General features: G+C 46.9%; 1 protein-coding gene across 1 annotated transcript in view; it reads right to left on the reverse strand.

Moving 5' to 3' along the window:
* HUWE1 (HECT, UBA and WWE domain containing E3 ubiquitin protein ligase 1) overlaps positions 1 to 27,294 on the reverse strand; it is a 141,855-nt gene that overhangs the window by 90,663 nt on the left and 23,898 nt on the right. The window contains exons 4-21 of the mRNA XM_056867056.1: positions 24,561 to 24,631; positions 23,540 to 23,638; positions 22,270 to 22,476; positions 20,465 to 20,617; positions 18,989 to 19,051; positions 15,879 to 15,956; positions 14,901 to 14,948; positions 14,738 to 14,806; positions 10,768 to 10,867; positions 9,873 to 9,973; positions 9,270 to 9,420; positions 9,043 to 9,170; positions 8,125 to 8,265; positions 6,314 to 6,425; positions 5,201 to 5,347; positions 4,371 to 4,472; positions 2,070 to 2,150; positions 1,759 to 1,865 (exon numbers count right to left, since the gene is read on the reverse strand). Coding sequence (XP_056723034.1) covers positions 1,759 to 1,865; positions 2,070 to 2,150; positions 4,371 to 4,472; positions 5,201 to 5,347; positions 6,314 to 6,425; positions 8,125 to 8,265; positions 9,043 to 9,170; positions 9,270 to 9,420; positions 9,873 to 9,973; positions 10,768 to 10,867; positions 14,738 to 14,806; positions 14,901 to 14,948; positions 15,879 to 15,956; positions 18,989 to 19,051; positions 20,465 to 20,617; positions 22,270 to 22,476; positions 23,540 to 23,638; positions 24,561 to 24,631 — 1,958 coding nt within the window. The remainder of the gene's footprint in view (positions 1 to 1,758; positions 1,866 to 2,069; positions 2,151 to 4,370; positions 4,473 to 5,200; positions 5,348 to 6,313; positions 6,426 to 8,124; positions 8,266 to 9,042; positions 9,171 to 9,269; positions 9,421 to 9,872; positions 9,974 to 10,767; positions 10,868 to 14,737; positions 14,807 to 14,900; positions 14,949 to 15,878; positions 15,957 to 18,988; positions 19,052 to 20,464; positions 20,618 to 22,269; positions 22,477 to 23,539; positions 23,639 to 24,560; positions 24,632 to 27,294) is intronic.

A 27,294-nucleotide genomic window follows, 5' to 3' on the forward strand; every position in this document is an offset into this window, starting at 1 on the left:
ACCCCGTGAGCTAGGTGGGGCTGAGAGAGCTGTGAGAGAGCTGTGACTAGCCCAAGGTCACCCAGCAGGCTTCATGTGTAGGAGTGGGGAAACCAACCCGGTTCACCAGATTCCCCACTCGTCCACATGAGCGGTGGAGGCTAATCAAACCCGGTTCTCCAGATCTGAGTCCACCGCTCCAAACCACCGCTCTTAACCACTATACCGTGCTGGTAGTAAATGTTTATAAGTTGCATAAATAGAGTGAACAAGAGGATCCACACAGATTTGGGGGGGGGCAGCATCTCATTTTCCCTCCACTATTTCTTCTTAGCATTTCTTCTTCCACTTCACTGAAAGCCCCTGTAACCTCTCCTAGGGTTGCCAAGCTGTAGCCAGCAAGCCCAGGGAGCATTCACAGGGCAGGGACTAGAGTGCTAACATTTTCATGGGAAGTGATGTCACGGGGTGATCTAGGATGATGGCAGCATGCTGGCGTGCACCCCCGTTTCCTCCATCCCCTGGCGGGCAATGAACTGGATTGGCAGGCGGTCTCCCGCTACAGCGTACCTGGCAAACCTAGGCTCTCCCCTTTTCCTGCCTCGTCTCCTTCTCAACCGGCCTGCTTATCTTTATCTGCCCCCGCTCCAGTCTTCAGCTTTCCCTACGTCCCTCCCCCAGCAGCCTCTACCTGGGAGAACTCTGGCCAAGTTGCACAGTGCCAATTGCCAGTCCTAGTTGAACAGTGGGGAACCTGCAAGGACTTTCAAGGGGCACCTCGTTTTCCTCAGTAGCCTCTTCCCCATACCATTTTCTCTTGCCCTCCTCCTGGCAACCCCTATACTCCTCACCCTTTACTGCTTGCTTCTCTCCTTCCCACCCACAACTAACCTACCTTTTACCTGCCTCCTAACCTTCAGCTGTATTTATTTACTTCATTTATACCCCACCTTTCTCCACAATGAGGACCAAAAGCAGCTTCCACAACTCTCTCCTCCTTTTTATCCCCACAACAACCCTTTGAGGTAGGTTAGGCTAAGTAGGTGTGAATGGCCCACGGTTACCCCAGCCAACGTTCCATGGCAGAGTAGAGATTTGAACCTAAATCTAATTAAAAAACAAAAAAATCCAACCCTGGATCTCCTAGACTCTAGTCTGAAACACTAACCACTACTCCACACTCCCTTTTGTGGGGTAGCCGCTGTTGCACAGTAGCAAGCAGTTGGGTCTGTATGAGTCCTGAAAGTTGCATGGTATCAGGTTACCAGTTCTGGCCCCAATGAGGAAAGGGCCCTGCTTTTTACTGACAGAAACCAAGGCCATGAGGCTGACAATACTGTTGTGGTTGCCTAGCAATGGCTACTGAAGGCATTTGTTTCTTAAAGCTACAGGAGCTGCTTCTATTCATTGGGGGGGGGTTAGCAGTGGTTTTTTTTTTTTTAAACATTTCAGATTTTTCTGCAAACCTGAGGCATTTTAGGTTTACAGAAAAATCTGCCTTGTCTGTTCAAGGCTCCAGTCTCCAGATTTAAGCATCCACAGATTTGGCAATGTTGAGAAACTGATATATTGATGGTCTAAGCAGGGTAACCATGTGAAATTAAAGTGCTTAAGCTAAAAAACAAAACAAAACAAACAGGTATATTCATTCCCAAGGCCAGAAACTGGCAACAGTTGTTACACAAGGCAGGGATGGGTGGGAAATTACTTCCCCATCCAAATAAGACAGCAAGCTCCAGGTTCAATAGGAAGACGGATACAACCAAATAAGACACTCACGTCTTTAATAAGGAGAGCGTGCAACATGACGTCTGTTAGGCCGTTGTCCTGTAGGGAGGACAGCAGTGAAGGCTCTTGGAACACGAAGACCGTTACCACCTCAGTGGCTGGCAGGGGGGGAAAAGCATACAATTAAGTCAGTCATTGGCAGGGAAGAAAACCTGGGAACCCCGATCGGGTAAGCCATGCCAGCTTCGGGCATCCCAAGCTCTGTAAGTGCCACCTCTCAAAGGCAATGAGGGCTACGTCAAGAGGCACACGCTCTAGAAAAGCAGGGCTTTACGTCACAGATACCTCACAGAGGTACATACCGAGCAAGAAGAGCGACGGCCCATAATATTCTGCATTGCTGATGATGTGCTTCAGAGAGGTAGGCAGAGAGCCATCCATCACTGGAAAGAGACAGAAGGAGTCAAGAACAGATGTTCTAGTAACGTTTTAAAACAGACATCCACTGCTTTGTATACAATGTTTAAATTCTGGAGCTGTCCTTGGAGAGGTCTACAACATGTACTTTGCTTAATTTCTATTATTTGGCATAAATTATTCTGCCTTTACTACTTTATAATTTATTCTGGCTCTTGCTACTCATGGAAAGGCGCCAGGGTAGTGAAATCCATTTTATTTATTCTGCTGCTCTAAGATTTCAGTATGCCTTGGTCTACACACCTTCACTCAGGGGCTAGAAAACAGGCTGTGCTTTAAAAGGGAAAGATGAAAACCTCAAAAAACTGTACCCCAGGACAGATTCTGAGAATTTTTCTGAGCTCCTGCAGAATCACAGGATGTGCACGGACTACTTTTACGCCTCAATTTTCTTTTAGAAGTAGTTAAAAAGGGGGGAATAAGATCAGGAAGAAAAATCCTTCAGAATAAAAACACACACTAGAATACTCAAACTTTGGCAGGAAGTCCATTCAGAGGCTTTACACATATTTCCTTACCTTTCATCCATTAAAAGCTCTATGACGCATCTATCTTGAGCAGTGAATAGTTTTTATTAATCACTTATCACCCAACAGATAAAAGGAATAAAAATTTTTTTTGCAACTGCTATAGTTCTTTTTGGATCCCTGTCAATGGGTAGATACGTAACAAGGCCATAAGCGTATATATATCAGAATGAACTGTCAAACAAGGCAAAATATAACGCCTCCTAAGAGGAGAATTCAAAGAACACTCAAAGGATATGTGCAATCATGTTGATGGGGAGGGGGCTGTGGCTCAGTGGTAGAACATCTGCTAGGCACGCAGAAGGTCCCAGGTTCAATCTCCGGCATCTCCAGTTAAAGGGACTAGGCAAGTAGGTGATGCGAAAGACCTCTGCCTGAGACCCTGGAGAGCTGCTGCCGGTCTGAGTAGACAATACTGACTGTGATGGACTGAGGGTCTGATTCAGTATAAGGTAGCTTCATGCTTTCTGAATAAGGTGAACGTGTGAACGTTCCCTTTCATAACTGCCAAGGAGTGGGCGTTTAGCCTGGCAAGGATGAAAACTCTTAAAAGTCTTTGGGAAGTCAACAGATACATATAGGAGGGATGAGATTTCAGAGGGGGGAACTACCAAACAATTGGGACGAACACGTGCAGTGTGCTCTAAAAGCAGAGCTTCGGTGAGCAATTTTTCTCTCACCAAAGCAAATGCAGCATGAAGGCCCAGGTCCTGGATAGTGTCCAGGTTAACATCGAGAGCCAGGAGTTTCTCAAAGACAGTCTTAAACCATATTAACCTTTCAGGAGTGCCAGAGAACCCTTGCTGCTCAACTATGACTTGATGGACAATCTAAACGCTTGTAAACCAAGCCCTTGTCTCAAGGGAAGGTTGGCCTTCTTACATATTTCGACGTTGGAAATTTCAACTAAAGTGACCTAGCAAAGTGCAAGGACAGAGGGCAGGTTCACATACAGAGATTCTATGTCATTTGTTGCTTGAAGTGGGCCTTGGTACATATCCTTTTGGACTGTCCTTACGTACACCAACTTAGGGTAAAATGGATTATATCATGTTTTAACAAATGGTCCGCATCTTGTCGAGCAACTTTGCAGCAAAAGGTTCAGCACCTCTTAGAGGACTCGGACCCTCAGTGTACTTATTTTATTGCTCATTGTCTGGAGGCTGCAGAGAAGAGATGAAGGGAGGTGTTTTTAGAGATGGGTCTTATTTAAGTTTTATGGTTTTCCTGTTCAAGACCTCGGGGAAGGAAGGAAGGAAGGAAGGAAGGAAGGAAGGAAGGAAGGAAGGAAGGAAGGAAGGAAGGAAGGAAGGAAGGAAGGAAGGAAGGAAGGAAGGAAGGAAGGAGAGGCAGACCTTAATAGGAGAATGAAAGCCTTCTAGAATAGCCACCCTTTGTGGTCTTGAAGCAAAAGGCTCATCAATTAGTAGTGCCCCTAATCTGGATTTCTTGCGCTGAGCCAGGAGTTGGAGCCTGTATGGACCCACCCAACTCCAGGACTCTGATCCTATTACCTTCACTTGAGTAGCTGTCACTATTTACTGGTGGCTACACTGCTAAGAAGGGAACGTGTCAACGTAGTGACCAAGAAGGTTGAAAGAGGTCTGAGAGCCGTTGGCTCAGCAGTCGGTTCACGCAGATGCCCTCGGGCAACCTCACCGTGGCGAATGCCGTCTGAGAAAGCTGGGTCTTGGATGGCCTTTTTCAGGAAGTTCAGCATCGACTTGAGAAGCGCTGCCCGCTGAGGGATACACTGGACCCCTGAAGTAGTGAAAGGATCAGAAACGGAATCGTTGAAAGCTTTCGGAAGCACCACAGAAGCTCTTACTGCACCTTCACAATATACTTTATTTCAATGTTGGGATCCAACCATTCGTGAACGGAAGGCACACAGAGCTTCCCCTGTGTACCTCTTTTCCTGCAGCCTCTTCCTTCCCCAAAAAAGATCATCCCTGGAGTTGTAGGAATCGCCCAGAGAGGGGAAAAAAACTATGCAGGTTGATGGGACTGTAGCGGGGAGGAACAAGAGGGTTGATGTCGGCCGTTTCCTCAGTGGAGCTGTGCTTGCATATGAAGGAGTGGTTTTACCCCCGTTCCTTCCTCTCTCTGGCCCCCCACCAACATCAGCTTTCTGATCCACAAAAGAATTATGGTTATGTTGAAAACCAACAGATGAGAGTTGTATGGGTTTACCTCTAGCCTCCTAATCATTGAAGAAGAAGAGTTGGTTTTTATATGCCGACTTTCTCTACCTTAAGGAAGAATCAAACAGGCTTACAATCACCTTCCCTTCCCCTCCCCACAACAGACACCCTGTGAGGTCGGTGGGGCTGAGAGAGCTCTGAGAGTTGTGACTAGCCCAAGGTCACCCAGATGGCTTCATGTGGAGGAGTGGGGAATCAAACCCAGTTCTCCAGATCAGACTCCACCGCTCCAAACCACTGCTCTTAACCACTACACCAAGCTCTTCTATACAAGCTGCTACGTACCACTGCGGGGCGAGGAGACGGTGTTTGTGCTGCTGCTGCTACTGCTGGGAGTGATGGCGCTCGGGGCCCTGGCTTCGACCGCCGCTTCTGGGCGAGGCTCCCCGGAGGTGGAAGGCCCGGGGCTGCTCTCCATGGCTACATCAGAAACTGAAAAGCACAGGAAGATGCCTTAAGAAGGGGAGAAGCGGGCTCCAATTTTGAGGGGGAATTTCCGCGTTTGCCAATGGCAACTGCCGAAAAGCCGCAGGGGACACTGAGGGCAAGAGATTCGGTTAGCCCAGGCCCAGCGGGAAGGGCAGTCATGAAAAGTGAGTCCTAGAAAACGAGATATCCAAGTTCTGTCAGTCATTTATTAATACGGCACATAGCCAGTCACATACAAAAGAATAGAATCGTCAACAGTTGACTAAAATCCCATCGATATTAAAAGCAGAAATCCCAAATATAAAAATATAAAATACATAAATACAAATATAAAAAATATAAAATACATAAAATCCTAAGAGGGTTAGGTAATACATAGGTAATAAGGAATGTCATCCCAGCAATTTGCGCCTAATTTTGGTCGCAGCGGCACAAAATTTAGCAGCATCTATGGTAACCCTTGGATTTTCATCCAAGAGGAACTTCCTTGCCCTCTCCGCCTCCGAGTTATCAGAGAGCTTGTTAGTCCAGGGCCAGATAAATTTGCCATGGATCTCTTCATAGTAAGGGTCCAAGTCCCGTCTTTTAATTCTGTACACCGATTATGCCTAACGCACTTCTATATACACTTTGCTGAGAGTACAGGATATGTTGGGCTCTTAACACTATTGTTCATCAAAGTCCGACAGCCCTCTTTCATCCTAGACAAGCAAGCATATTAACAAATTAGAGGGCTAAAAACCGCCCAAGCATGCCAAAGCTGCTACCAGTTCCAGCTGTGGAGCAGGCATCAAAGTTAGCTAAAGATATACTCTCCATTTTACAATTCTACTTATTTTAATTTGTTATCTTCCAAACTGTAATACTGGGGATAGAAAAGTGCACTATAGACCTAAGAAAAGAGTGTTTCTCTTGTTAGTTAAATATTTTCATAAAGAGAAAGCACAACTTTGTCTGTGGAAGAGCTACCTTCTATGTCCGTCTCCATCTCTTCACCCTCTTGGGTAGCGGCAGCAGCTGGTCTCTGGATCTTTGGCTTTATTACGAAGGGACATTCCCTCCGGCACAGGTCTGCCTCATGCTACAAGGAGTTAAAAGGGAGGAAAAGGAGGCAGCTGAAATCCAGGAGTTCAACAAACATCACAACACACTGCCAATTTATGCTATCGTAAAGAAAGTCTTCTTTTTTTCAGAAGAAAATCAGCTTGTGTTTCATAGATTACAGCAAAGTTTTGGACTGTGTAGATCACAAAAAGCCATGGCTGGTTTTAAAGGAAATGGGTGTGCCACTACATCTGATCGTTTTGATGTGCAACCTGTACTCTGGACAATAGGCCACAGTCAGAACAGAATATGGAGAAACAGAATGGTTTCCTATTGGCAAAGGTGTTAGACAAGGACATATTTTATCTCCCTATCTCTTCAATCTATATGCAGAACATATAATTAGGAAAGCTGGATTTGATTTAGATGAAGGTGGAGTGAAAATTGGAGGGAGGAACATTAACAATTTGAGATATGCCGATGACACTACATTAATGGCAGAAAATAGCAAAGATTTGAAATGATTACTGCTGAAAGTTAAAAGAGAAAGTGCCAAAGCACAAAGGACTATAGCTTAACATCAAGAAGACAAAAGTAATGACTACAGGAGAATTACACAACTTTAAGGTGGACAATGAGGAAATTAAAATTCCTTGGCTCCACCATCAACCAAAAGGGAGACTGCAGCCAAGAAATCAGAAGGAGACTGAGACTGGGAAGGGCAGCCATGAAGGAGCTAGAAAAGATTCTGAAGTGTAAGGATGAGTCACTGGCCACCAAGATTCGGTTAATTCATGTCATCGTATTCCCTATTACTATGTATGGGTGTGAAAGCTGGACTGAAGAAAGCTGACAGGAAGAAAGTAGACTCCTTTGAAATGTGGTGTTGGAGGAGAGTGTTAAGGATACCGTGGACCACCAAAAAAACAAATCAGTGGGTTCTAGATGAAATCAAGCCTGAACTGACCCTAGAAGCTAAAATGACTAAACTGAGACTATTGTATTTTGGTCACATTATGAGAAGGCAAGAGTCACTAGAAAAGACAGTCATACTAGGAAAAGTTGAGTGCAGCAGGAAAAGATGAAGACCCACCAAGAGATGGACTGACTCAATAAAGGAAGCCACAGCCCTCAGTTTGCAAGACCTGAGCAAGGCTGTCAAAGATAGGACATTTTGGAGGACATTGATTCATAGGGTCGCCATGAGTTGGAAGCGACTTGACGGCACTTAACACACAACACAAGTTTAATTTGAAGGCATTCTTTCAACAGGGTAATTTCTAATGGGGCCCAGAAATGTTGTGTCCAGTCATTTTGGAACTAACTAAAAAAAAAAAATGTTCCTCAAATCATTTGAAAAAGGGGCTTCTATTGAAAATGTTTTGTTATTAAATACCAGAGAAGAAAATTCCATGGAGAATTATTAGCCTTTTGAACAGCAACAGATATGGAAAGATCATCCCCCGATTTGTTAACGTGTACAGAAATACACATAAACTTATTGCAAGTTTCATAGTTGAAGGATGCAGTGTTTATAAATTTTCGTAAAGCAAGTCTTATGCACAAAATGAATGCCGATATACATCGGAGTGGAATATTCTGTAAGTGATACCCACAAGGTGTTTGCACAGGAGAGGCAATTTGTTATTTCAGCCCTAACTGGGTCTTCCCCAGCAAAGCAGCTATCTGCGTGTGACTTATGCTGAGGGGCTGGACTGGCAAAGGAAGGACAATACCTCTAGTCTGTAGATGAAGATAGAGAGGCCGCTGTGAGACTGGAAAGCTGCCATGTCTAGGTTTGTGATTAAGTCCACTACACGGACGGCTCGGGTCACAAAAGTGATCTGGTCCTGTTCATCCCCCAAGAACTTGATCACCTAAAAAAAGTGTAAAAAGCAGCAAGGGTGAATGTAAATAGAGGAACCGCAAAACTGATTGATCCACGGTTGCAGGTACCCAGAACTCCTAAATGGCACTGGCAAACACCAACGGCTTTAAGTTAGAGACTGGCTATGGTCTTATGGCAACTACACCCACTTCTGTTCCCAAGACCAATTCAAGGCGTTGGTTTTGACCTTTGAAGCCTTACGTGGCTTGGGACAGGTGTATCTGAAGGACTGTCTTCTCCCCCTTTCCTGCCCTGGAACTACCATCACAGGGAGAGGCCCTCTTGCCTGAATGAATAATAGAACCCTAGAGTTGGCAGGGGCCATACAGGCCATCTAGTCCAACCCCCTGCTTAATGCAGGATCAGCCTAGAGCATCCCTGACAAGTGCTTGTCCAGCCTCTGCTTAAAGACTGCCAGTGAGGGGGAGCTCGCCACCTCCCTAGGTAGCTGATTCCACTGTCGAATAACTCTTACTGTAAACAATTTTTTCATAATGTTCACCTTTCTGCCCACAATTTAAACCCATTATTGCGTGTTCCATCCTCTACTGCCAACAGGAACAGCTCCTGCCCTCCTCTAATGAACCAAACTTGCAAATCTCTCTATATCATAGGAAGCACGCTCCACCTTTGTGAACCCAGGGCTTGGTCTGAAGGCACAGTGATGGTCCAGTTATTATAGATAGAAGGCCTGGCACACTTCTTGCCTCTTTGGCACTGCCAGCCTTACCAGGCTTCCTGCATAAGCCAGGGCACACAGCCTTACCTTCAATAAGGCTTCCATCATACCACAGGAGACTAGAGCTTCGCCTCCTGCATCATAGCTTGCCAGGTGGTACAAGAATGAGAAAAGCGCTGTGGCAAACTGGTGAGGATATGGCTCCATGGAAGGATCTGGGAGAGAGAAGAGGAACATGAGATTCTGCAGGGAAACAACCAGCAGAATGCAACCGTTTCGATTCCCCCTTCGCATATCAGAGATTAAACACTTGCCAATCATGGCCTGTATACAGTTCCGGACCAGGACTGGCAAAAACCCATGGTAGGAGGCAGTTCCGGTGCAGTCGATAATACTGCTGAGTTTCGGAGTCCGCTCCAAGTGCACAATGGAAGTCAGCGTCCTCAGTGAGGCGGCTTTGATGTCCTGTCAAGGAGGGAGGGAGAGATTAGGAAGATCTGGTGCTATAATATATTTCTACTGGGAAACAGGTCAACTTCGGGAAAGGCGGCTCTAACAGACTACTGACAACCTCTAGATCAAGGGTGTCAAACATAAGGCCCGGGGGCTGGATTTGGCCCCTTGAGAGCTCTTATCTGGCCTGTGAGCCAGCTGAGGCAGCCGCCACCATTACTGATCTCGATTTGCAAGGAATGGCCTGGTCTGACCAAGTGACATTTATGTCATATCTGGCCCTTGTAACAGTTGTTCGATACCCCTGCTCTAGATTATAGGGACAACAAAGCAGAAAGAACCCTGGAATCTTGTCACTGGGCAGACAGTGCTACGGCTCGGGAAGAACCAGTGGGAGCAGCACTATGCTCATTTTCCTTCCCATCACAAAGGGAGATCAGGCGGACCAACCGCAGGCGACCTACCATTAACTGTGCGTCTGTTATTTGCAGCACGTCCACTAGCTCCTCTATCAACCCGTTGTACAGTATACTGTTGGCGGATTCCTGCAAGGCATTCGAGTACACTGGGGAAACAAAAGAGGCAATGGTGAGAACTTACAACAGTTTGACAAGACGCGCGGGAAAGCAAACCCATCCATTATTTTGATGTCTGCATCGAAAGGTTAGGAAGGCATTCTGGCAGAGGGACAGGTTTCAGCCGTTCGGAGCCTACGCCAGGGTTAGGTACCACAAGAGCTGTACTTCGTCATGTAAATATGCAAATTTTTCTGTGGGTTACGAGAAACTACGTGCTATCAATTTTCTTTAGACTTAGATGAGGCAGTAGAATCCCAGAGTTGCAGGATAAGGGGCGAATGGAGGTCACTTGGCCCAGATAATGGCATATCACGTCAAGTTTTATGGTCAAATGACCAATCACATATTAATACATTGGATGCTCAAGCCCAGCAGTACTGCACAGTAAAATTGCAGACTGCTTGTATAAGATCCATAAAAACACACCCATAATTAAAATTATCGTCTTAAAATTTATAAAAATTGTCAAGTATTTTATCAATCTTTCTCTAACAAAGTTCTGCGCGTTTTATTAGCAACGGTGCAGAACTTGGCAGTTTGGAGTGCAAGCTGTGAATTTTCTCCCAGTAGGATCTTCTTTGCCAGAAGGTCTTCGGGGAAGATAATGGCATATGATCATTTGTTACTGAGACCAGGGGAGTATTCTTGCACTTGATGGGGTTGGCTGGTAACATGAAGTTCTACTTTTAACACATTGCTCCTTTGGTAACTTGTACAAGCCCACAATCTCTCTCCCCACTCTGGGACACACCATGGATAACAACCCACCCACCCGCCTTACCTAATATAGAAATGGCATGCAGCCTGGCCTGGACAGCCTGCAACCGCTTTTTATGATTGGAAAAGCCATGGGCCAGACGAATGTGTGTAAACAGCAGCATCTATTAACACAAAAGATACAGTTAAACCATGTCACGTTCAAACACCACATGTTCCCAAACCAGAAACCCCACAATTGGGTCTGCCCCATGCTATGGAACAAGAAGTCAGAGTGGACCGATATTTTTTCGACGCTCTTCTCCTTCCATTTAGAATCATAGAATCAGAGTTGGAAGGGACCACCAGGGTCATCCAGTCCAACCCCCTGCACAATGCAGGAAATTCACAACTACCTACACACACACACAAACACACACAGTGACTCCCAGAAGATGGCCAAGATGCCCTCCCTTTCATAATCTGCTTAAGGCAGTGGTTCCCAAAGTGGGCAGTACCACCCCCTGGGGGCAGTGGGATTACCTAGGGGGGCACTAAGAGGCAAGGGGGCAGTGGGGGGGGTAGAGGTGGGCCTCTTCAACTATGTTGTTGGATTGGGTAGGGGGCACTGGGGCTGAGTTTGTGGAACTAGGGGGGCAGTGGCCCAAAAGGTTTGGGAACCACTGGCTTAAGGTCACAGAATCAGCATTGCTGACAGCCTCTGCTTAAGAACCTCCAGGGAAGGAGAGCTCACCACCTCCCAAGGAAGCCTGTTCCACCGAGGAACTGCTCTAACTGTTAGAAAGTTCTTCCTAATGTCTTGACGGAAACTCTTTTGTTTTAATTTCAACCCGTTGGTTCTCAAAGCAGAATGCCACAGCAACAACTCCTCTTGCTACTGTTGCTAGTCCTTTGACTCACAGAATTAAAAAAGAAAAACACATGGGAGGAAACGTCCCCTTGACCAAGTGGTACATACCGTATTTTCCGGCGTACAAGACGACTGGGCGTATAAGACGACCCCCCCATTTTTACAGTTAAAATTTAGAGTTTGGGATTGTCCCGAGTCCGCGGCCTAGGGTCGGCCCTCAGGACTGCGCCCCAACCCCGCGGCCGCCCCCAGACCTCCTGGAGTGGCCCAACCACTCCAGTCCGCGGCCTGGGGCCAGCCACCGGCCCTCCTGGGGCGGCTCAACCCCCAGGGACATGGACAGAGCGGAGGCGGCTCCCCAGGGAGATTCTCCAGTCCGGCTCGGAATTCAGCATCCGGCGTATAAGACGACACCCGGCGTATAAGACGACCCCCGACTTTTGAGAAGATTTTCCTGGGTTAAAAAGTAGTCTTATACGCCAGAAAATACAGTACTTCTCCCACTGCCTTCTGTACCATCAGCAGATATGGTCCTATAGACTTAAAACTTGATTTCTCTCTGGATAATGTCTGCTGTCGCTGGTGTAATCCAGTTACTCAAAGTACCCACCCCCAATTCCCTGCATTTTAGGGAATGCAATTTAGGGAATGCAATTTAGAAGGCATTCACCTAATTCTTCCCTCTTTGAGAATGCAATGTGGAAATCACCAAGACCGACAGCGTACACCCCAGTTCTCACAGTCCATAAAAACATAAGAATGGCCATGCTGGATCAGACCCATCAAGTCCAGCAGTCTGTTCACACAGGGGCCAACCAGGTGCCTCTAGGAAGCACACAAGCAAGACGACTGCAGCAACATTATCCTGCCTGTGTTCCAAAGCACCTAATATACTAGGCATGCTCCTCTGACCCTGGAGAGAATAGGTATGCATCATGACTAGTATCCATTTTTACTAGCAGCCATGGATAGCCCTCTCCTCCATGAACACGTCTGCCCCCCTCTTCAAGCCTTCCAAGTTGGCAGCCATTACCACATCCTGGGGGAAGGAGTTCCATAATTTTACTATGCGTTGTCAAAAGAAATACTTCCTTTTATCTGTTTCGAATCTCTCACTCTCCTGCTTCAGCAGATGACCCGGCGTTCTGGCATTATGAGGGAGGAAAGCTTCTCCCTGTCCACTCCATACCATGCTTAATTTTACAGACCTCTTATCATGTCTCCCCTTAACCGCCTTCTTTCCAAGCTAAACAGCCCTAAGCATTTTAATTGCTCCTCATAGGGCAGTTGCTCTAGTCCCCCTCCAACAAAACCTGAAATAATTGTGTGTGTGTCCCCTTCCCTTAAACTAACTCAGATTTCAATCATTTAGCTGCAGGAGAATCTCCTAAGCACGCTGTGACAGTGACCCTAAAACTCACTACGGCTCAAGAGCGCCACCTAGAGCGTCTGGGATCTTGGAGCCCTGCAGATTCCATTAGAGCGAGCCAGTCACTTCCATTGCACATTGGGTCGCCATCCCTTTTGAACTAAGAACAATCCGGTTTGGACCAGGCCGCCTATTTGCCATGGAAGTTCAGAGCCATTACCAGGTGGCTTGGTGGAGGTGGGACTATATTTTACACGGCCCTGGTTGGTAGAAGTAGCCGCTGATAGAGATGGGGGATTTGCGTGGGATTGGAGAAATCAGATTGTCATTCTTGGAAAGGATATGAAAAGACACAGCAACTATGACCAAATCAAGATAATGAAAATCTCAACGCAGTGTGTGTGTGCAAAGAATAAATTGCCACGAATATATCCACAGCAATAAATTTTATCAACACGCCTAAGCCAAAATACAAAACCTAACATGGATGAGAAATTGCTCCTATGGAACAGACTAAAAGATAGTGAAGGCGTCTGGTGCGCCACTTCAGGTTCACAATAAGAGCAAGGGTTGTGTGTCCAGGTTCTAACGTATGTCGGGCGTAAGTCACTGAATATTCGCAAATCAAAGTAGTAAGGACAAAGCAAGGCAGGAGTCCGGTAAAAATCCTGTTTCGTGTCTCCTTCATCAGTTACGTGCCAACGTATCCTGAAGGTGTTCCAGGGATGCACTGATTCAATATTCACCAAAGAAAATTAAACTCCAAGGATGCACATAATCAATCCTCCATGTCGGAAAAAACAAGATTCCAGGGATGTACGTTAGCAATCTACCAGTTAGTGGCTCACAGGCTCACATTGTAAGTGACTTATGCCTGCCATATGTTAGAACCTGGACGCCCAATCCTTGCTCTTATTGTGAATCTGACATGGCGCATTAGACGCCTTCGCTATATTTTAGTCTGTTTCATAGGAGCAATTTCTCCTCCATGTTAGGTTTTGTATTTTGGCTCAGGCGTGTTGATAAAATTTATCGCTGCAGATATATTCGTGGCGATTTAGTGTGTTGAGACTAGGCTTGTGTATATTGATAAACCCAAGCCGAAAATGAACCCAACCCCCCCCTCCAAAAACGGGTAATTATTCGGCTTTAGCTTTCCCCAGGCTTTGCCCATTGCTTTCAATGGTGGGAAGGTTGACCGGGCTCCTCCATAGAGAAACATAGCTAAGTTCGCAACAGAGAATCTGACCACAGCCACTTTGCTATTTTTCTCTATGGAGGATGATGGGGGTGACCCCTTCCAGACCCCATAAAACCAGACCCCGGACCCAATTTTCACCAAACTTGGCGGTTCGTGCAAGGAGAGTCCCTTGCAGCCATGCTGAAAATTTGGGGGATCTACCTCAAAAAATGCCCCCAGAAGCTTCAAAAAAATCCCCACAGGCACAAATGCTCGAATTTTTTCGGGAAACCCAAAAATAAGCCGAATTCTCATATTTACCAGTATGGGAATTCGGATTATTTCGTGCTTCCCAAAAAACTCAGGCTCAATAAACTGAAATTTACCGGATTTTTTTTTTTTTTTTTGCACAACTCTAGTTGAGACTTTCATTATTTGGTCATAGTTGCTGTGTCTTTTCATACCGTTCCAAGTGTACAGCACAAGCTTTCTTTTATTCTTAAAAAGGAGGCTGGCTTAGGTCCAGTTCTATTAACATAAATATGTCTTCCTCTGTACTCAAGCTAGAAGAGCTTCATTCTGCACTGCGATTCTCACGCATACCAACCCTTCCCCACCTTACCCCCCCGACATACCTGTTTATCCTTTGGGATGCTGTACATTTTGGTGAGGGATTCCATAATTTCCGAGGGGCTTTCTGAGATCTGCGTTAGGGGAACAGAAGCTGCTTAGAAACGGATACGAAAGCTGAGGCGAAGGAAAAACCTGCCATGGGCTTAAGGGGTGCCTGCTGCTTACCTTGTCAAGCTGTTCTATGTGAATATAATGTAGTGTGTTGCTCGTAGTCTGGAAAGAAAAGAAGTTCAGGAAGTCATGTACAACCTCGCAGTTTCCAAACGAAGGAACAGCAGTAACTATGGCAGAGGAAACCTTAAGGAAAAGCTCCCAGAGCAACTGCTCAGTGCAAAATTGGGGCGACGGCTAGCAATCACGCTTGGCCCGTGTGGGGCATCAACATAGCTGGCAACCCCTAATCGAGAACGAACTGCTGCCCCAGAAAGCCACCCTGAGAACAAACATACATTTCTAATGAAGCAAGATGGGGATGAGTCTCTTCGCAGGCACGCGGAGGAATTAGCTTGGAAACCTGGAGGGAGGGAGATTGCACCCTGCGCTGAAATGCTGCTACCAACTTTGATAAGGGGATGACATCAGCTGGGGTTTTTCCCCCCACCCAAATTCTGAGGCAACCAGTAACCAGCAGAGAAGAGAGCCATCTGAGAACGGTCTTGTGGGTTCACACAGCCTCCCTCAGAGAGGGAAACACACGGGAAAGCAAACGCTCTCCGAGACAGAGGGGTGAATGGCAGGGCTTCAACGAGGCTGAATCCCTGCCACCACCGCTGCTTTCGAGAGTTAAGCAACGCATTTGTTGAAGAGCACAGCAGCCGATACAGAGGAAAGAGCATTGGGTGGACCGTAACAAACCTCCGACTTGGGACTGATCTAGCTACTGAAAGCATCCAGGGACAAGGTTAGAAGGCTGCCAGCACCTTCTCATACCTAAAGCAACTTCCTCCATCTTAGCAGTCGCTCGCCGGCAACAGCCAAAGAACTACAGGACAGTGGTCCCCACCTGTCTTGGAGAAAGAGTACAGAGCAACATGCTATCCCCCTTGTCTGACCCAGTACGGTCGGCCTGGGGTCTTCCGCCAATCTTGCTTTCCACCCCACTTCCCGCGGAACCCTACAAGAACAAGTCTGTAGGAGACTCACCCTTTTGTCCACTTTGACCTCGGCCCCTGGCTCTGCATAGAATTCAAAGTGTAGTGTAGTTGCACTGGGAGGGTATTTCTGTGTACAGATCACAGTACGGAATCAGAACAAATCAGATGGCACAAACACACCCTCCCAAAATCAAGTCACACTCTTCCTGGGGGGTGGGGAGAAAAGCAACGGAACGGGCAGGGGCTGCTCGCTTGGGTAGGACAATCGACCCTGGCATGGAGGTCAGCCAGGAGCCCTGAACTGGTGGCAGACTGACCACTCCAACCCCCTCCCCCAGCCTCATCTCTCTTTTGCAAGGGGAAGGGGGGGGGAAGAGAGATAAGATGTAAGAAGTCAGGATTAGGTATGAAGACACGGTGATGCATTCTGGGTACCAAGAAGGTAAAGGGGAGGGAAACCACACAACAATCTTGCCTCCAGAGCCCTACAAAATTGCATTAGCAAGCACCTAGGATAACATTGTCTTGCAGCTTCCAGGTCACATACTCTCGCTATAAACGGCTGCAATCAGGAGAAGGTGAATCCGTCCGCCCAAGTCCAGGTCAGGTAGGGTTTCAGAACCAAAAATGCCACTATGGACCTCAACCCACACAAGCTCTTCGCTCCAACAAGCACACAAAAAGTTGTGCTACCAGCAGTGACAACCAAACCAGGAAGCAATCATAGCAGACGGGCTTCCTGTTCCAGGGACTTTGGCTGTCACTAAATTGGGGCAACACATCACAAGAACACTACAAGACACAAGTCCATCAAGTGCTGAAGACCAACTTATTAATCGATGAATCCTGTCGTGTCTGATCATCTTAGAATAAGGGCAGAACCACAAGGAAGAGATGATCTTCCTCAAAACGTGTTGTTTTGATTTCTATCCCGCCCTTTCCTAACCAGGCTCAGGCAGGTTAACAGCAAGATTTAACAGTTTAAAAACATATTACATAGAAATTATACTTAAAATTATCTTTAAAACCCTCGGCTCTATTAAAAATTCTAGATGGCGCCCTTGAACACGTGAAGCTGCCTTACACTGAATCAGACCCTCGGTCCATCAAAGTCAGTATTGTCTACTCAGACCGGCATTGGCTCTCCAGGGTCTCAGGCGGAGGTCTTTCCCATCATCTACTTGCCTGGTCTCTTTAACTGGAGATGCCGGGGATTGCACCTTGGACCTTCTGCATGCCAAACAGATGGTCTACCACTGAGCCACAGCCCCTCCCCAAATGAATACATGAAGCTGCCTTATACTGAATCAGATCCTTGGTCCATCAAAGTCAGTATTGTCTACTCAGACCGGCAGCGGCTCTCCAGGGTCTCAGGCGGAGGTCTTTCCCATCATCTACTTGCCTGGTCCCTTTAACTGGAGATGCCGGGGATTGAACCTGGGACCTTCTGAATGCCAGGCAGATGCTCTGCCACTGAGCCACAGACCCTCCCCTTAAAATCTTGTACAATAATGGTAAGCCGGTCTTGTGATCTATTATCCTGGATCTATTGCATTTGGACCCTTCCTACTGTTTTGGTACAACAGCGGTTACACCACATATGGCAAGTGGTGTTGCTGTAGTCTATAAGGACTCTGTCCCCCTAGCGTGGTGCCCCTTCCAGCACTGGTTTTGAAGCTGTTTACCTAATGCTGGGACACAGACATAGGACTGGGATGCTACTGGTGTACTGCCCACCACACTGTCTGGTCGCTCTGCCTGAGAAGACAGACGAAGAAGAGTTGGTCTCAGGCTTGGGGGTAGTGTTGAGAACCTTGAGGGTGGTTTTCCTAGGGGACTTCCAACATTCAAGCCAAGGCTGTCTTGTCAGGAGTGGCTCAGGATTTCACGGCCTCCACATAGGGTTGCCAACCTCCAGGTACTAGCTGGAGATCTCCCACTATTACAACTGACCTTCAGCCGACAGAGATCAGTTCACCTGGAGAAAATGGCCGCTTTGGCCATTGGACTCTATGGCATTGAAGCCCCTCCCCAAACCCCACCCTCCTCAGGCTCCGCTACCAAAACCTCCCACTTGTGGCAAAGAGGGACCTGGCAACGCTACCTCCATAACCACCATGGGCCTATCTCAAGGAATAACTAGTCCAACGCATTGTGCAGGTCACACTTCTTGACGTGGTATTTTGTTCAGGGCAGAAGGGATGTGTGATCTGACGGTGGAGGAATTGATGGGTGTTTCCTTTGTCGTGGGCAAATTCACTATTTGTCATGAGCAGATCACTATTTGCTCAAGTTTAGACTTATAGGGATGCCAAGACTCTGCAGAGGTGGGGGGATCTATCAAAATAATCTGCCCCCTGAGCCAGATGGACCTGCCCCCTGAGCCAGCTTTCTGACGGTCCAAGGGATTTTCTTGTCAGTTTGGCTGGTGGTCCTGTCAATGCCCAGGTTGAGGCAACGACCTGGGCGGTTGACATGGTCGCTCCCGGGTGCCCACTCTCAAGTGTTAGAGACCAGGTACGGGTCTGCAGGTAACGAAAAGGTAAGGGAGACCCTCTAGAACGACAGCGGAGGAAGGCTGGGGACAAATCGATAAGACACAAACAAAAGCTGGTTGTAACGAGTACTCTGTGGCAGTGATGGTAGCAAATAGACAACGCTTTCCCACCACCATTGTGCCTGCACAGTGTAGGTCAGCGGAGCTGTTCAGGGTGGTCAGAGGCCTGTGGGGATCTGGCCTGCAGGTGGGGGGTGGACTACCCAGTGGCCCATTGTGACCCTTTCTCTCAGCACTTTGCAGATAAAATCTCTCATACCTGTTTCCAACTTGGACTCTACATTAGCAATTACAGGGTCAAATGGTGCCAGTTGTTCAGGACACTTTCCAGCTTACTCAGTCTGAAGATGTGGACCGTATTCTTGGGAGGTTTGACGCCTACCACCTTTAAGGAAGGCCAGATTTCTTCCCGCAAGATCATCAATTGTTTGCCAATGCTACTACCGAACACCAACAGTGAGAGAGGTGCTGTACGATACACCCTTGGGATAAGGACATGTTCTCCCGTACACTGGAAGGCAACTAGGACTTTCACATGCCACAAGTAAAGCTACCGGCCGCAGAATGCTCAGAAAAGGGGGGAAACCAAATGGAACACTTACCAGCATCTGCAAATCTCTACAGCATTCTGCCAGACCGAAGCCGTTCTCTTTGCCACCCCAACTCTGTAGAAGAAAAGGAGAAGTATTAAGGACAAATAGCTTCCCCAAACCATACAATTCTTTAACATAATCCCCAAGGGACAACTTGGCAGTGTACCTTGGAGAGGCCTCATCAAGAAAAAACTAGTTCAGTGAAATCCTCGTATTCACTTCTGGATTAAAATCCTGAAAAGCCCTCAAGGGAAGCCCAATAATGGGACTGTTTCCTCTTCTCTGTAGCTCTGAACACCTGCTCTTCTAGCCTGTCCTCAAGATGCTCATTTCCAAAAGCAACTCAAAAGTTCTGAATAATGCTTAGAAGGCCGATGGTGAAGGACAAAAGAGCTTTCAAGCTGCTTAAAATTTACAGGAAGAACGCGACCAAGCACTACGAAGACAGCCACTGTAAACCACCAGCTAGTACAGACAGACTTCCTGAAACTCTCTGAATATCCAATCCAAGCACCTGGCTTGTGGCCGGCAACGCATCTTCTATTATATCACGGTGATACAATAACCATCTTCAAGTACTTGAAGGGCTGTCATATAGAAGATGGCGCCAAGTTGTTTTCTGTTGCCCCAGAAGGTCAGACCAGAACCAGCGGGTTGAAATTAAATCAAAAGAGCTTCCATCCAGACATTAGAAAGAACTTTCTAACAGTTACAGCGGTTCCTCAGTGGAACAAGCTTCCTCGTGAGGTGGTGAGCTCTCCTTCCCTGGAGGTTTTGAAGCAGAGGCTAGATGGCCATCTGTCAGCAATGCTGATTCCAAGACCTTGGGCAGATCATGAGAGGGAGGGCACCTTGGCCATCTTCTGGGCATGGAGTAGGAGTCACTGAGGTGTGTGGGGGGGGGGGAGGTAGTTCTGAATTTGTTGGACTAAATGACCCTAGTGGTTCCTTCCAACTCCATGACTCTCCAATGCCTGGAGTGAAGCAGGAGGCCATGAGCTCTGCCATGACCCAATGACTGAGAGCATCAGCGCTCAGTGTTCTTCTGGCTTGCTTGCAACGGCATCACAGTTATATTGGTTTTGGGAGCGGGAGTGAAGCTATAGTGGGAATAACACACATTCCGCTTAGCTGCCTAACACACACAGACAGCTTTTACCAAACAAGATACGGCGATGCGGAGAGCCAAAAAAGAAAAGATACAAGGCCCAAAGCCTTGAAAGCAAGCAGTGAAATATGGTCAATTTTCTGCTGCTTTGGCTGAATCTGTCTAGAATGGAAGCAGAGGCAATTAATGCTCTGAAGACTTCCAAGGCTCCAAACAGTGCAGCAGGGGAAGGGACGGGATTCAAGTAATTCTAACTAGATTTATTAGAGTTCTCTCTGTAATGATGGCTTGAGGGGCAACTCTGGAGAGGGAAGCCAGAGGCTGATACCATTCTCAAACCAGGAAGCTCCTGCCCAAGGGCCCTTCCAGCAGCTTACCTCTGCCAAATGCTGCAGGCGGGAGAGAAGAGGCATCCTCTTGTCTGAGCCAAGGCGGGTGATGTAGTTAGAGCGCTTGCTAAAGACATACAGCAGATTCAACACTGCAAGGACCACTTGCATATCAGAGGACGCCAACAGAGTTGTCAAGTGCTGGATGGAGAGGAGAAAGTAGCGGAAGCTTACTCTTGAGAAAGCCCAACGCCGTCCCCCATTTCCCACCAGAGGAGATTCCAGTTTTCCCATCTGATTAAGGAACACATTACCGGATCGCTGATCTCCTGGTCCATCAGCCAATGTTACTGGTGTAGTGTCACATTTAGGGGACCGAGCTGTGCACCACAAGCTCCTAATTCAAACTGCCATGAACTCGGTAGGTGGCCCATAGACAAGCTACTGCTTCTCAGTCTCCTCCCCTCCCCACTGCACCCCACAGAATTTGATGTCCAGGAACAGCACAGCAAACCTCAATAACTTTAACAAAGGTGTTAGGATTACAGGTTGGGTATCCCTTATCCGGATTGCTTGGGAAGTGGTCCGTATTTCAGATCTTTCCGTATATTGGAATATTTTAGAGTTTTGGCATATACATAATGAGACATCTTGTGGATGGGACTCACGTCTAAACACGAAATTCAGTAATGTTTTATATATACTTTATACAAATAGCCTGAATGTAACTTTAAACAGTGTTTTTAATAATTTTGTGTACATTGAACCATCAATGGCACTGCTGAGGGCCTGTGAGTAATGCCCGCATGCCGGCTCAAAAGGTCCGGTTTTCGGATCAATCCAGATATCGGATGTACGGATAAAAGATACTCAACCTGTACCAAGAATTTGGAAAGGCATTTATAATAGTCTACAGCACTTGGACACACACGCTAAGTACCAAACCTCCACTGTCCACCCAAGTTCAAATGACATCAGCACGTTTGCCCCAACAGCCACAAGTCTTGCAGTACCAGGGCCATGATCATATAGAGGAGGGTGCCGAGTTGTTTTCTGTTGCCCCAGAAGGTCGGACCAGAACCAACGGGTTGAAATTAAATCAAAAGAGTTTCCGCCTAGACATTAGGAAGAACTTTCTGACAGAGCGGTTCCTCAGTGGAACAGGCTTCATCGGGAGGTGGTAAGCTCTCCTTCCCTGGAGGTTTTGAAGCAGAGGTTAGATGGCCATCTGTCAGCAATACTGATTCTGTGACCTTAGGCAGATCGTGAGAGGGAGGGCATCTTGGGCATATTCTGGGCATGGAGTAGGAGTCACTGGGGTGTATGTGTGGGGGAGGTAGTTGTGAATTTCCTGCATTGTGCAGGGGGTTGGACTAGATGACCCCGGTGGTCCCTTCCAACTCTATGATTTGCTTTAAGCCACTTAAGAACTCATGGCCCTGACCTGGATGGCCCAGGCTACAAGAAAAAGAAGAATTGGTTTTTATATGCAGACTTTCTCTACCACTTAAGGGAGACTCAAACCGGCTTACAATCACCTTCCCTTCCCCTCCCCACAACAGACACCCTGTGAGGTGGGTGAGGCTGAGAGAGCTGTGACTAGCCCAGGGTCACCCAGCTGGCTTCGTGTGTAGGAGTGGGGAAACCAATCTAGTTCACCAGGTTAGCCTCCGCCACTCGTGTGGAGGAGTGGGGAATCAAACCCGGTTCTCCAGGTCAGACTCCACAGCTCCAAACCACTACACCACACTGGCTAGCCCGATCTCAGAAGCTAAACAGGGTCGACCCAGGTTAGTACATGGGTGGGAAACCACCAAGGGGTCCAGGGTTGCTACACAGAGGCAGTTCATTACCTCAATAGAGCTGTATAGGTGGCGGGAAAAGCTGTATTCTATGAGGAGGGCAGTGAAGTTCAGCACGGACAAAAGCAGGGATTTCAGCTGCTCTCTTTCTGGCCGGTCGCACAGCAGCATCCATGACATGTTCTCCACCGTCTGCCCAGCATCTGCCAGGATGCCATCGAATCTGTCTAGCAGGTCCACCCAGTGGTAAAGTTCACACTGAAAAGGGGGGGGGGAGAAAAGTATATTACGTCAGGGGGGCAGGAGAAAATCAGACTGACTGTTCTTCCTAGAGCAGGAGTCCTCAATGTTTTTTGAGCCCGTGGGCACAGAAGAACATAAGAAAAGCCCTGCTGGATCAGACCAAGGCCTGTCAAGTCCAGCAGTCTGTTCACACAGTGGCCAACCAGGTGCCTCTAGGAAACCCACAGCACCCAATATAATAGGCATGCTCATCTGATCCTGGAGAGAATAGGTATGCATCATGACTAGTATCCATTTTGATTAGTAGCCATGGATAGCCCTCTCCTCCATGAACATGTCCACTCCCCTCTTCAAGCCTTCCAATTTGGCAGCCATCACCACATCCTGGGGAAGGATTTCCACAGTTTAACTATGTGTTGTGCGAAGAAATACTTCCTTTTATCTGCTTTGAATCTCTTGCCCTCCAGCTTCATCAGATGACCTCGCTTTCTGGTATTATGAGAGAGGGAGAAAAGCTTCTCCCTGTCCGCTCTCTCCATACCATGCATAATTTTATAGACCTCTATCATGTTTCCCCTTAACCACCTTTGGAATTCTGACACAGTACAGTGGGTGCAGCCACAAAATGGCTGCCAATGTCCTATCCTTAACAGCCTTGCTCAGGTCTTGTAAACTGAGGGCCCTGGCTTCCTTTATAGAGTCCATCCATCTCTTGTTGGGTCCTCCTCTTTTCCTGCTGCCTTCACCTTTTCCTAGCATGATTGTCTTTTACAGCGACTCTTGTCTTCTCATGATGTGACCAAAGTATGACAGCCTCAGTTTAGTAACTTTAGCTTCTAGGGACAATTCAGGCTCAATTTGATCTAGAACCCAGTGATTTGTCTTTTTGGCGGTCCACGGTATCCGTAAAACTCTCCTCCAACACCACATTTCAAAGGAATCTACTTTCTTCCTATCTGAAGAAGTGAGCTGTGGCTCACAAAAGTGCATACCCTGCCAGAAATTTTGTTAGTCCTGAAGGTGCTACTGGACTCTTGCTCTTTTCTACTACTTTCTTCCTGTCTGCTTTCTCACTTACCTTCCCAATATTCCATGTTTTGATCTGTTGGAGTTCCAGCAGCAGCTGCTCATCATTACAAACCTTGAGCTTGTCAATCAAGGCTCTGCAATCTGCAGGCTGGAAAAAAAATGGAGGAAGGGCATAAGGGGCACGCTCCTTGCTGCAGGATAAAAGAGCATTCCTTCATGCATGGTGAATTACTTTTATCATACACCGCCACCACTTCCCACCCAGAAGCACGCAATCCAGCACCTGCTTGCATGGGCATTTATACTACACAAGGTACAAAACTGTTCTAAATTTCCTGGCTTCAAATCCCACCATCCTCCTGAAAAGCTTTTGAAGATGCAGTTATGAGCTAGTTTAGAAGAGGTTGCTTGGGATACCTCACAGGCCACAAAGAGCCACCCCATAAGGATGTTGAGCTCAATTACAAGGCTCACTGAAATGGCAACGTGATCCGGGACGCTGATCAAAGCTCTGATAAATTCCTTTTGAAGCCCCTCGCTGAAAGAGTAATTACCTATACTGGAAATCAATTTCTGTAATTATAGGTTCAGAGCTACTAGTAGTCTTAGTGGAAGGTTGCTTGGTTCCCAGAGCATGGTGATTCCCCCCCACCAATTTCTCCTGCTCATCTAGAACAAAGCTTCTTAAACTGTGGGTCGCAACAAATGGGGTCGAGTAACTGAATGTGGGGGTAGTGGAAAATTTGGCAACCGTAAATGGTAAAATTGTATGTATACCAAAGAATTGTTTTAAAATAATTTCTGTATGATTTATTATCAGTAAATGTTTGATTTGTATACCTATTTTATGTACCTATATACTCGGGGTCGCGTAAAAATTTCTCGGGAGAAAAGGGGTCACGAGGGGAAGAAGTTTAAGAAGCCCTCATCTAGAGCACAAAGGTCAAAAAAGGATATGTAACTGTAACAGGGCAAAGAATTTACAGTATGAGCATTTCGCAGATTTGTTTCAAGTCACACACTTCACTTGAAACATAATGAACTCAAGGTGACAAAGAGCCAATACTTACTGCCTCGGTAGGCGTTTTCTTCAGCTTAGTTCGGTCCACTTTCATTTTTATTAATTTTCCACTTTCTGATGCTGCAGGAAGAAAAGGGAGGGGCTGTCAACAAGAACACCTCAGACCATTAATTTATTATTTACTGATTGTTTCAATTTAATACCCTGCTCTCCCTGGCCAAGACTGGGCCCAGAGCGGCTCACAGGGGAATAATACCCCATTTCGTCAATAAAACCATTAAAACAACATTTAAATTAGCCCGATAAAAATCATATAAACCAGGTATCCTAAAATTGCTTAAGGCGCTTTTAAGTGTAAAATAAATTACAACTAGGTGAGCAGATGCCGGTTTTCTCTACCACTTAAGGGAGACTCAAACCAGCTTACAATCACCTTCCCTTCCCCTCCCCACAACAGACACCCTGTAAGGTAGGTGGGGCTGAGAGAGCTTGAAGAGAGCTGTGACTAGCCCAAGGTCACCCAGCTGGCTTCGTGTGTAGGAGTGGGGAAACAAATCCAGTTCGCCAGATTAGCCTCTGCCGCTCATGTGGAGGAATGGGGAATCAAACCCATGCCCATAACATCCCTTGCACCTATAGGAGGTGCGCCAAGGGGACTAGCACCTCGGATAGACATCACCTGCACCCAGTGATTGGCTACCTTGATCATTTTCTACTGGGCTCCAGTGTTCTCCTTTCTCATCCTTTGCTCCTCTTGACCCTAGTTACTTGAAGACAGTGGTTCCCAAACTTTTCAGGCCACGGCCCCCTTGGTCCCACAAACTCAACCCCAGCGCCCCCTACCCTATCCTATTATTCAAAATAGGGGTTTGCATGACTCACTAAAGAAGATAACAATAAAATTTCAAAACAGTAACAATTAATTGCACATCTACTCAAAACCAAATTAAAACTTTTTGTTTGAAATTGATTCAACAAAACTGATGAACTTGATCCAGTGGTACCAGCTCTTTAAAGTCTGGGGAAAAATTCTGATAGTTTCCACCAAATTTGCCAGTATGGTGCCATAGCTTGATCTACTGTAAATTAGTGAACACAGTTGAAAGGGCCCAGCCCCCCTGCTGCCCTCTTGCCACTTAGTGCCTCCCTAGGTAATCCCACCGCCCTCCAGTGGGTGGTACTGCCCACTTTGGGGACCACTGCTTGAAGACCTCCAACTCTGCTTCCAGCTCTAAGCAGAGCAAAGCATCCGTGTGATCCCTCATTCCCACGACCCCTTCCAGCCATCTGGTCATCTGACTAGCTTCAAACTGAGACTCCCCCCACACCTGGTAGGGAGCAAAAATTCAGCCTGCCCTCATTTCCTGAGCAACACCAGCAAAGATTTGGATGGCAAGAATGGATTCTTGCACAAGAGGGAAAAAGCGAAGCAACTGGTGGAGGGGAGTTTTCCACAGGCAGTATAACCGAGTTACTTTTCCCCAGTTTCTTTTGCACTAGCCACCTGCACCAGACGAGGCAGAGACAGACCAGCCATCTACTCTGGTGCAAGCAGAGCAACTGTGGTTCAGTGGTAGAGCATCTGCTTGGCATGCAGAAGGTCCCAGCATCTCCAGTTAAAGGGACTAGGCAAGTAAGTGGTGTGAAACACCCCTGCCTGAGACCATGGAGAGCCGCTGCCAGTCTGAATAGACAATACTGACTTGGATGGACCCAGGCAGCTTCATGTGCTCAGAATATACATCAAATGCTCACTGCTTTGTAACCCACATGAAAACAGTTTCTATGTGCTTGGTTTCTTCCAAGACCAGCAGAGCAGTATTCTGGCACCACCAGGTGGTAAAATTATGTACAGCAAGATGAAGCATTGCACTTCCAACCCATATTGCCTCCCGTTCATAAGTATGTTTGCTATTTGTTGGCTAGACGTACATCTCCTGCAAACCACTGCTTCCTTCTTTACAGCCAAACAAATTGTCTCTGCTGTTATATACTGAAACCTCCTGCTAGGTACTACTGATAATACAAGAAGGCAAACGTAATTGTAGATGGTTGTGCTTACACGACATGGCACCTATACCCGCTTGCACGATACAGCTGGCCTATTTTAGAGAATCACTTGCTTCCTAGATGGTAAATGCACACTGCAAGATAAACAAACCAGGTTATCCACACAGAAAGCATTAAACTGGTTCTGGAATGGTACAATCTACTCCACAACTGAAGAGAGCCTTTAAAATTATAAGGGCACATTCAAATTTCTTAAGTGTAACTACTTAAGCACACAATACATTGCTCAACAATGCATTGTAAAAATCTGCATGCATCTTCACAGGAAGAGTTACTAGCAGAGACAAATGTGAAATTGCCAGGTTGTCATTTCTGTACACATTCAAGGCCAAAGCAAGACTATTTCTCCGAAGACCTAAGAAGCTTTCAGAAACAAGAACCAGCAAGTTACTGGACAGTTAAGCCCCACCCAAAGTTACACTGGCTGGTAGGCAAAGTTGTACATACTCATAATTTGAGGAAATGGCAGCATTCGTGTAATCATGGGCTTACAAATAGAGGCTCTGCCTAGTGGATGATACAGGATAGCACATCTTGGAAAGAAGTGCTGGATTCTCTAATCTGGAGAACTGAGTTCAATTCCCCCGCTCCTCCATATGAAGCCTGCTGGCTGACTTTGGGCCAGTCACAGTTCTTTCAGAACTCTCTCAGCTCACGCAGAGGCAGGCAATGGCAAACCACCTCCAAAGGTCTCTTGCCTTGAAAACAGTACG

This window comes from Euleptes europaea, chromosome 1, assembly GCF_029931775.1.
Source record: "Euleptes europaea isolate rEulEur1 chromosome 1, rEulEur1.hap1, whole genome shotgun sequence".
Classification (NCBI taxonomy): domain Eukaryota; kingdom Metazoa; phylum Chordata; class Lepidosauria; order Squamata; family Sphaerodactylidae; genus Euleptes; species Euleptes europaea.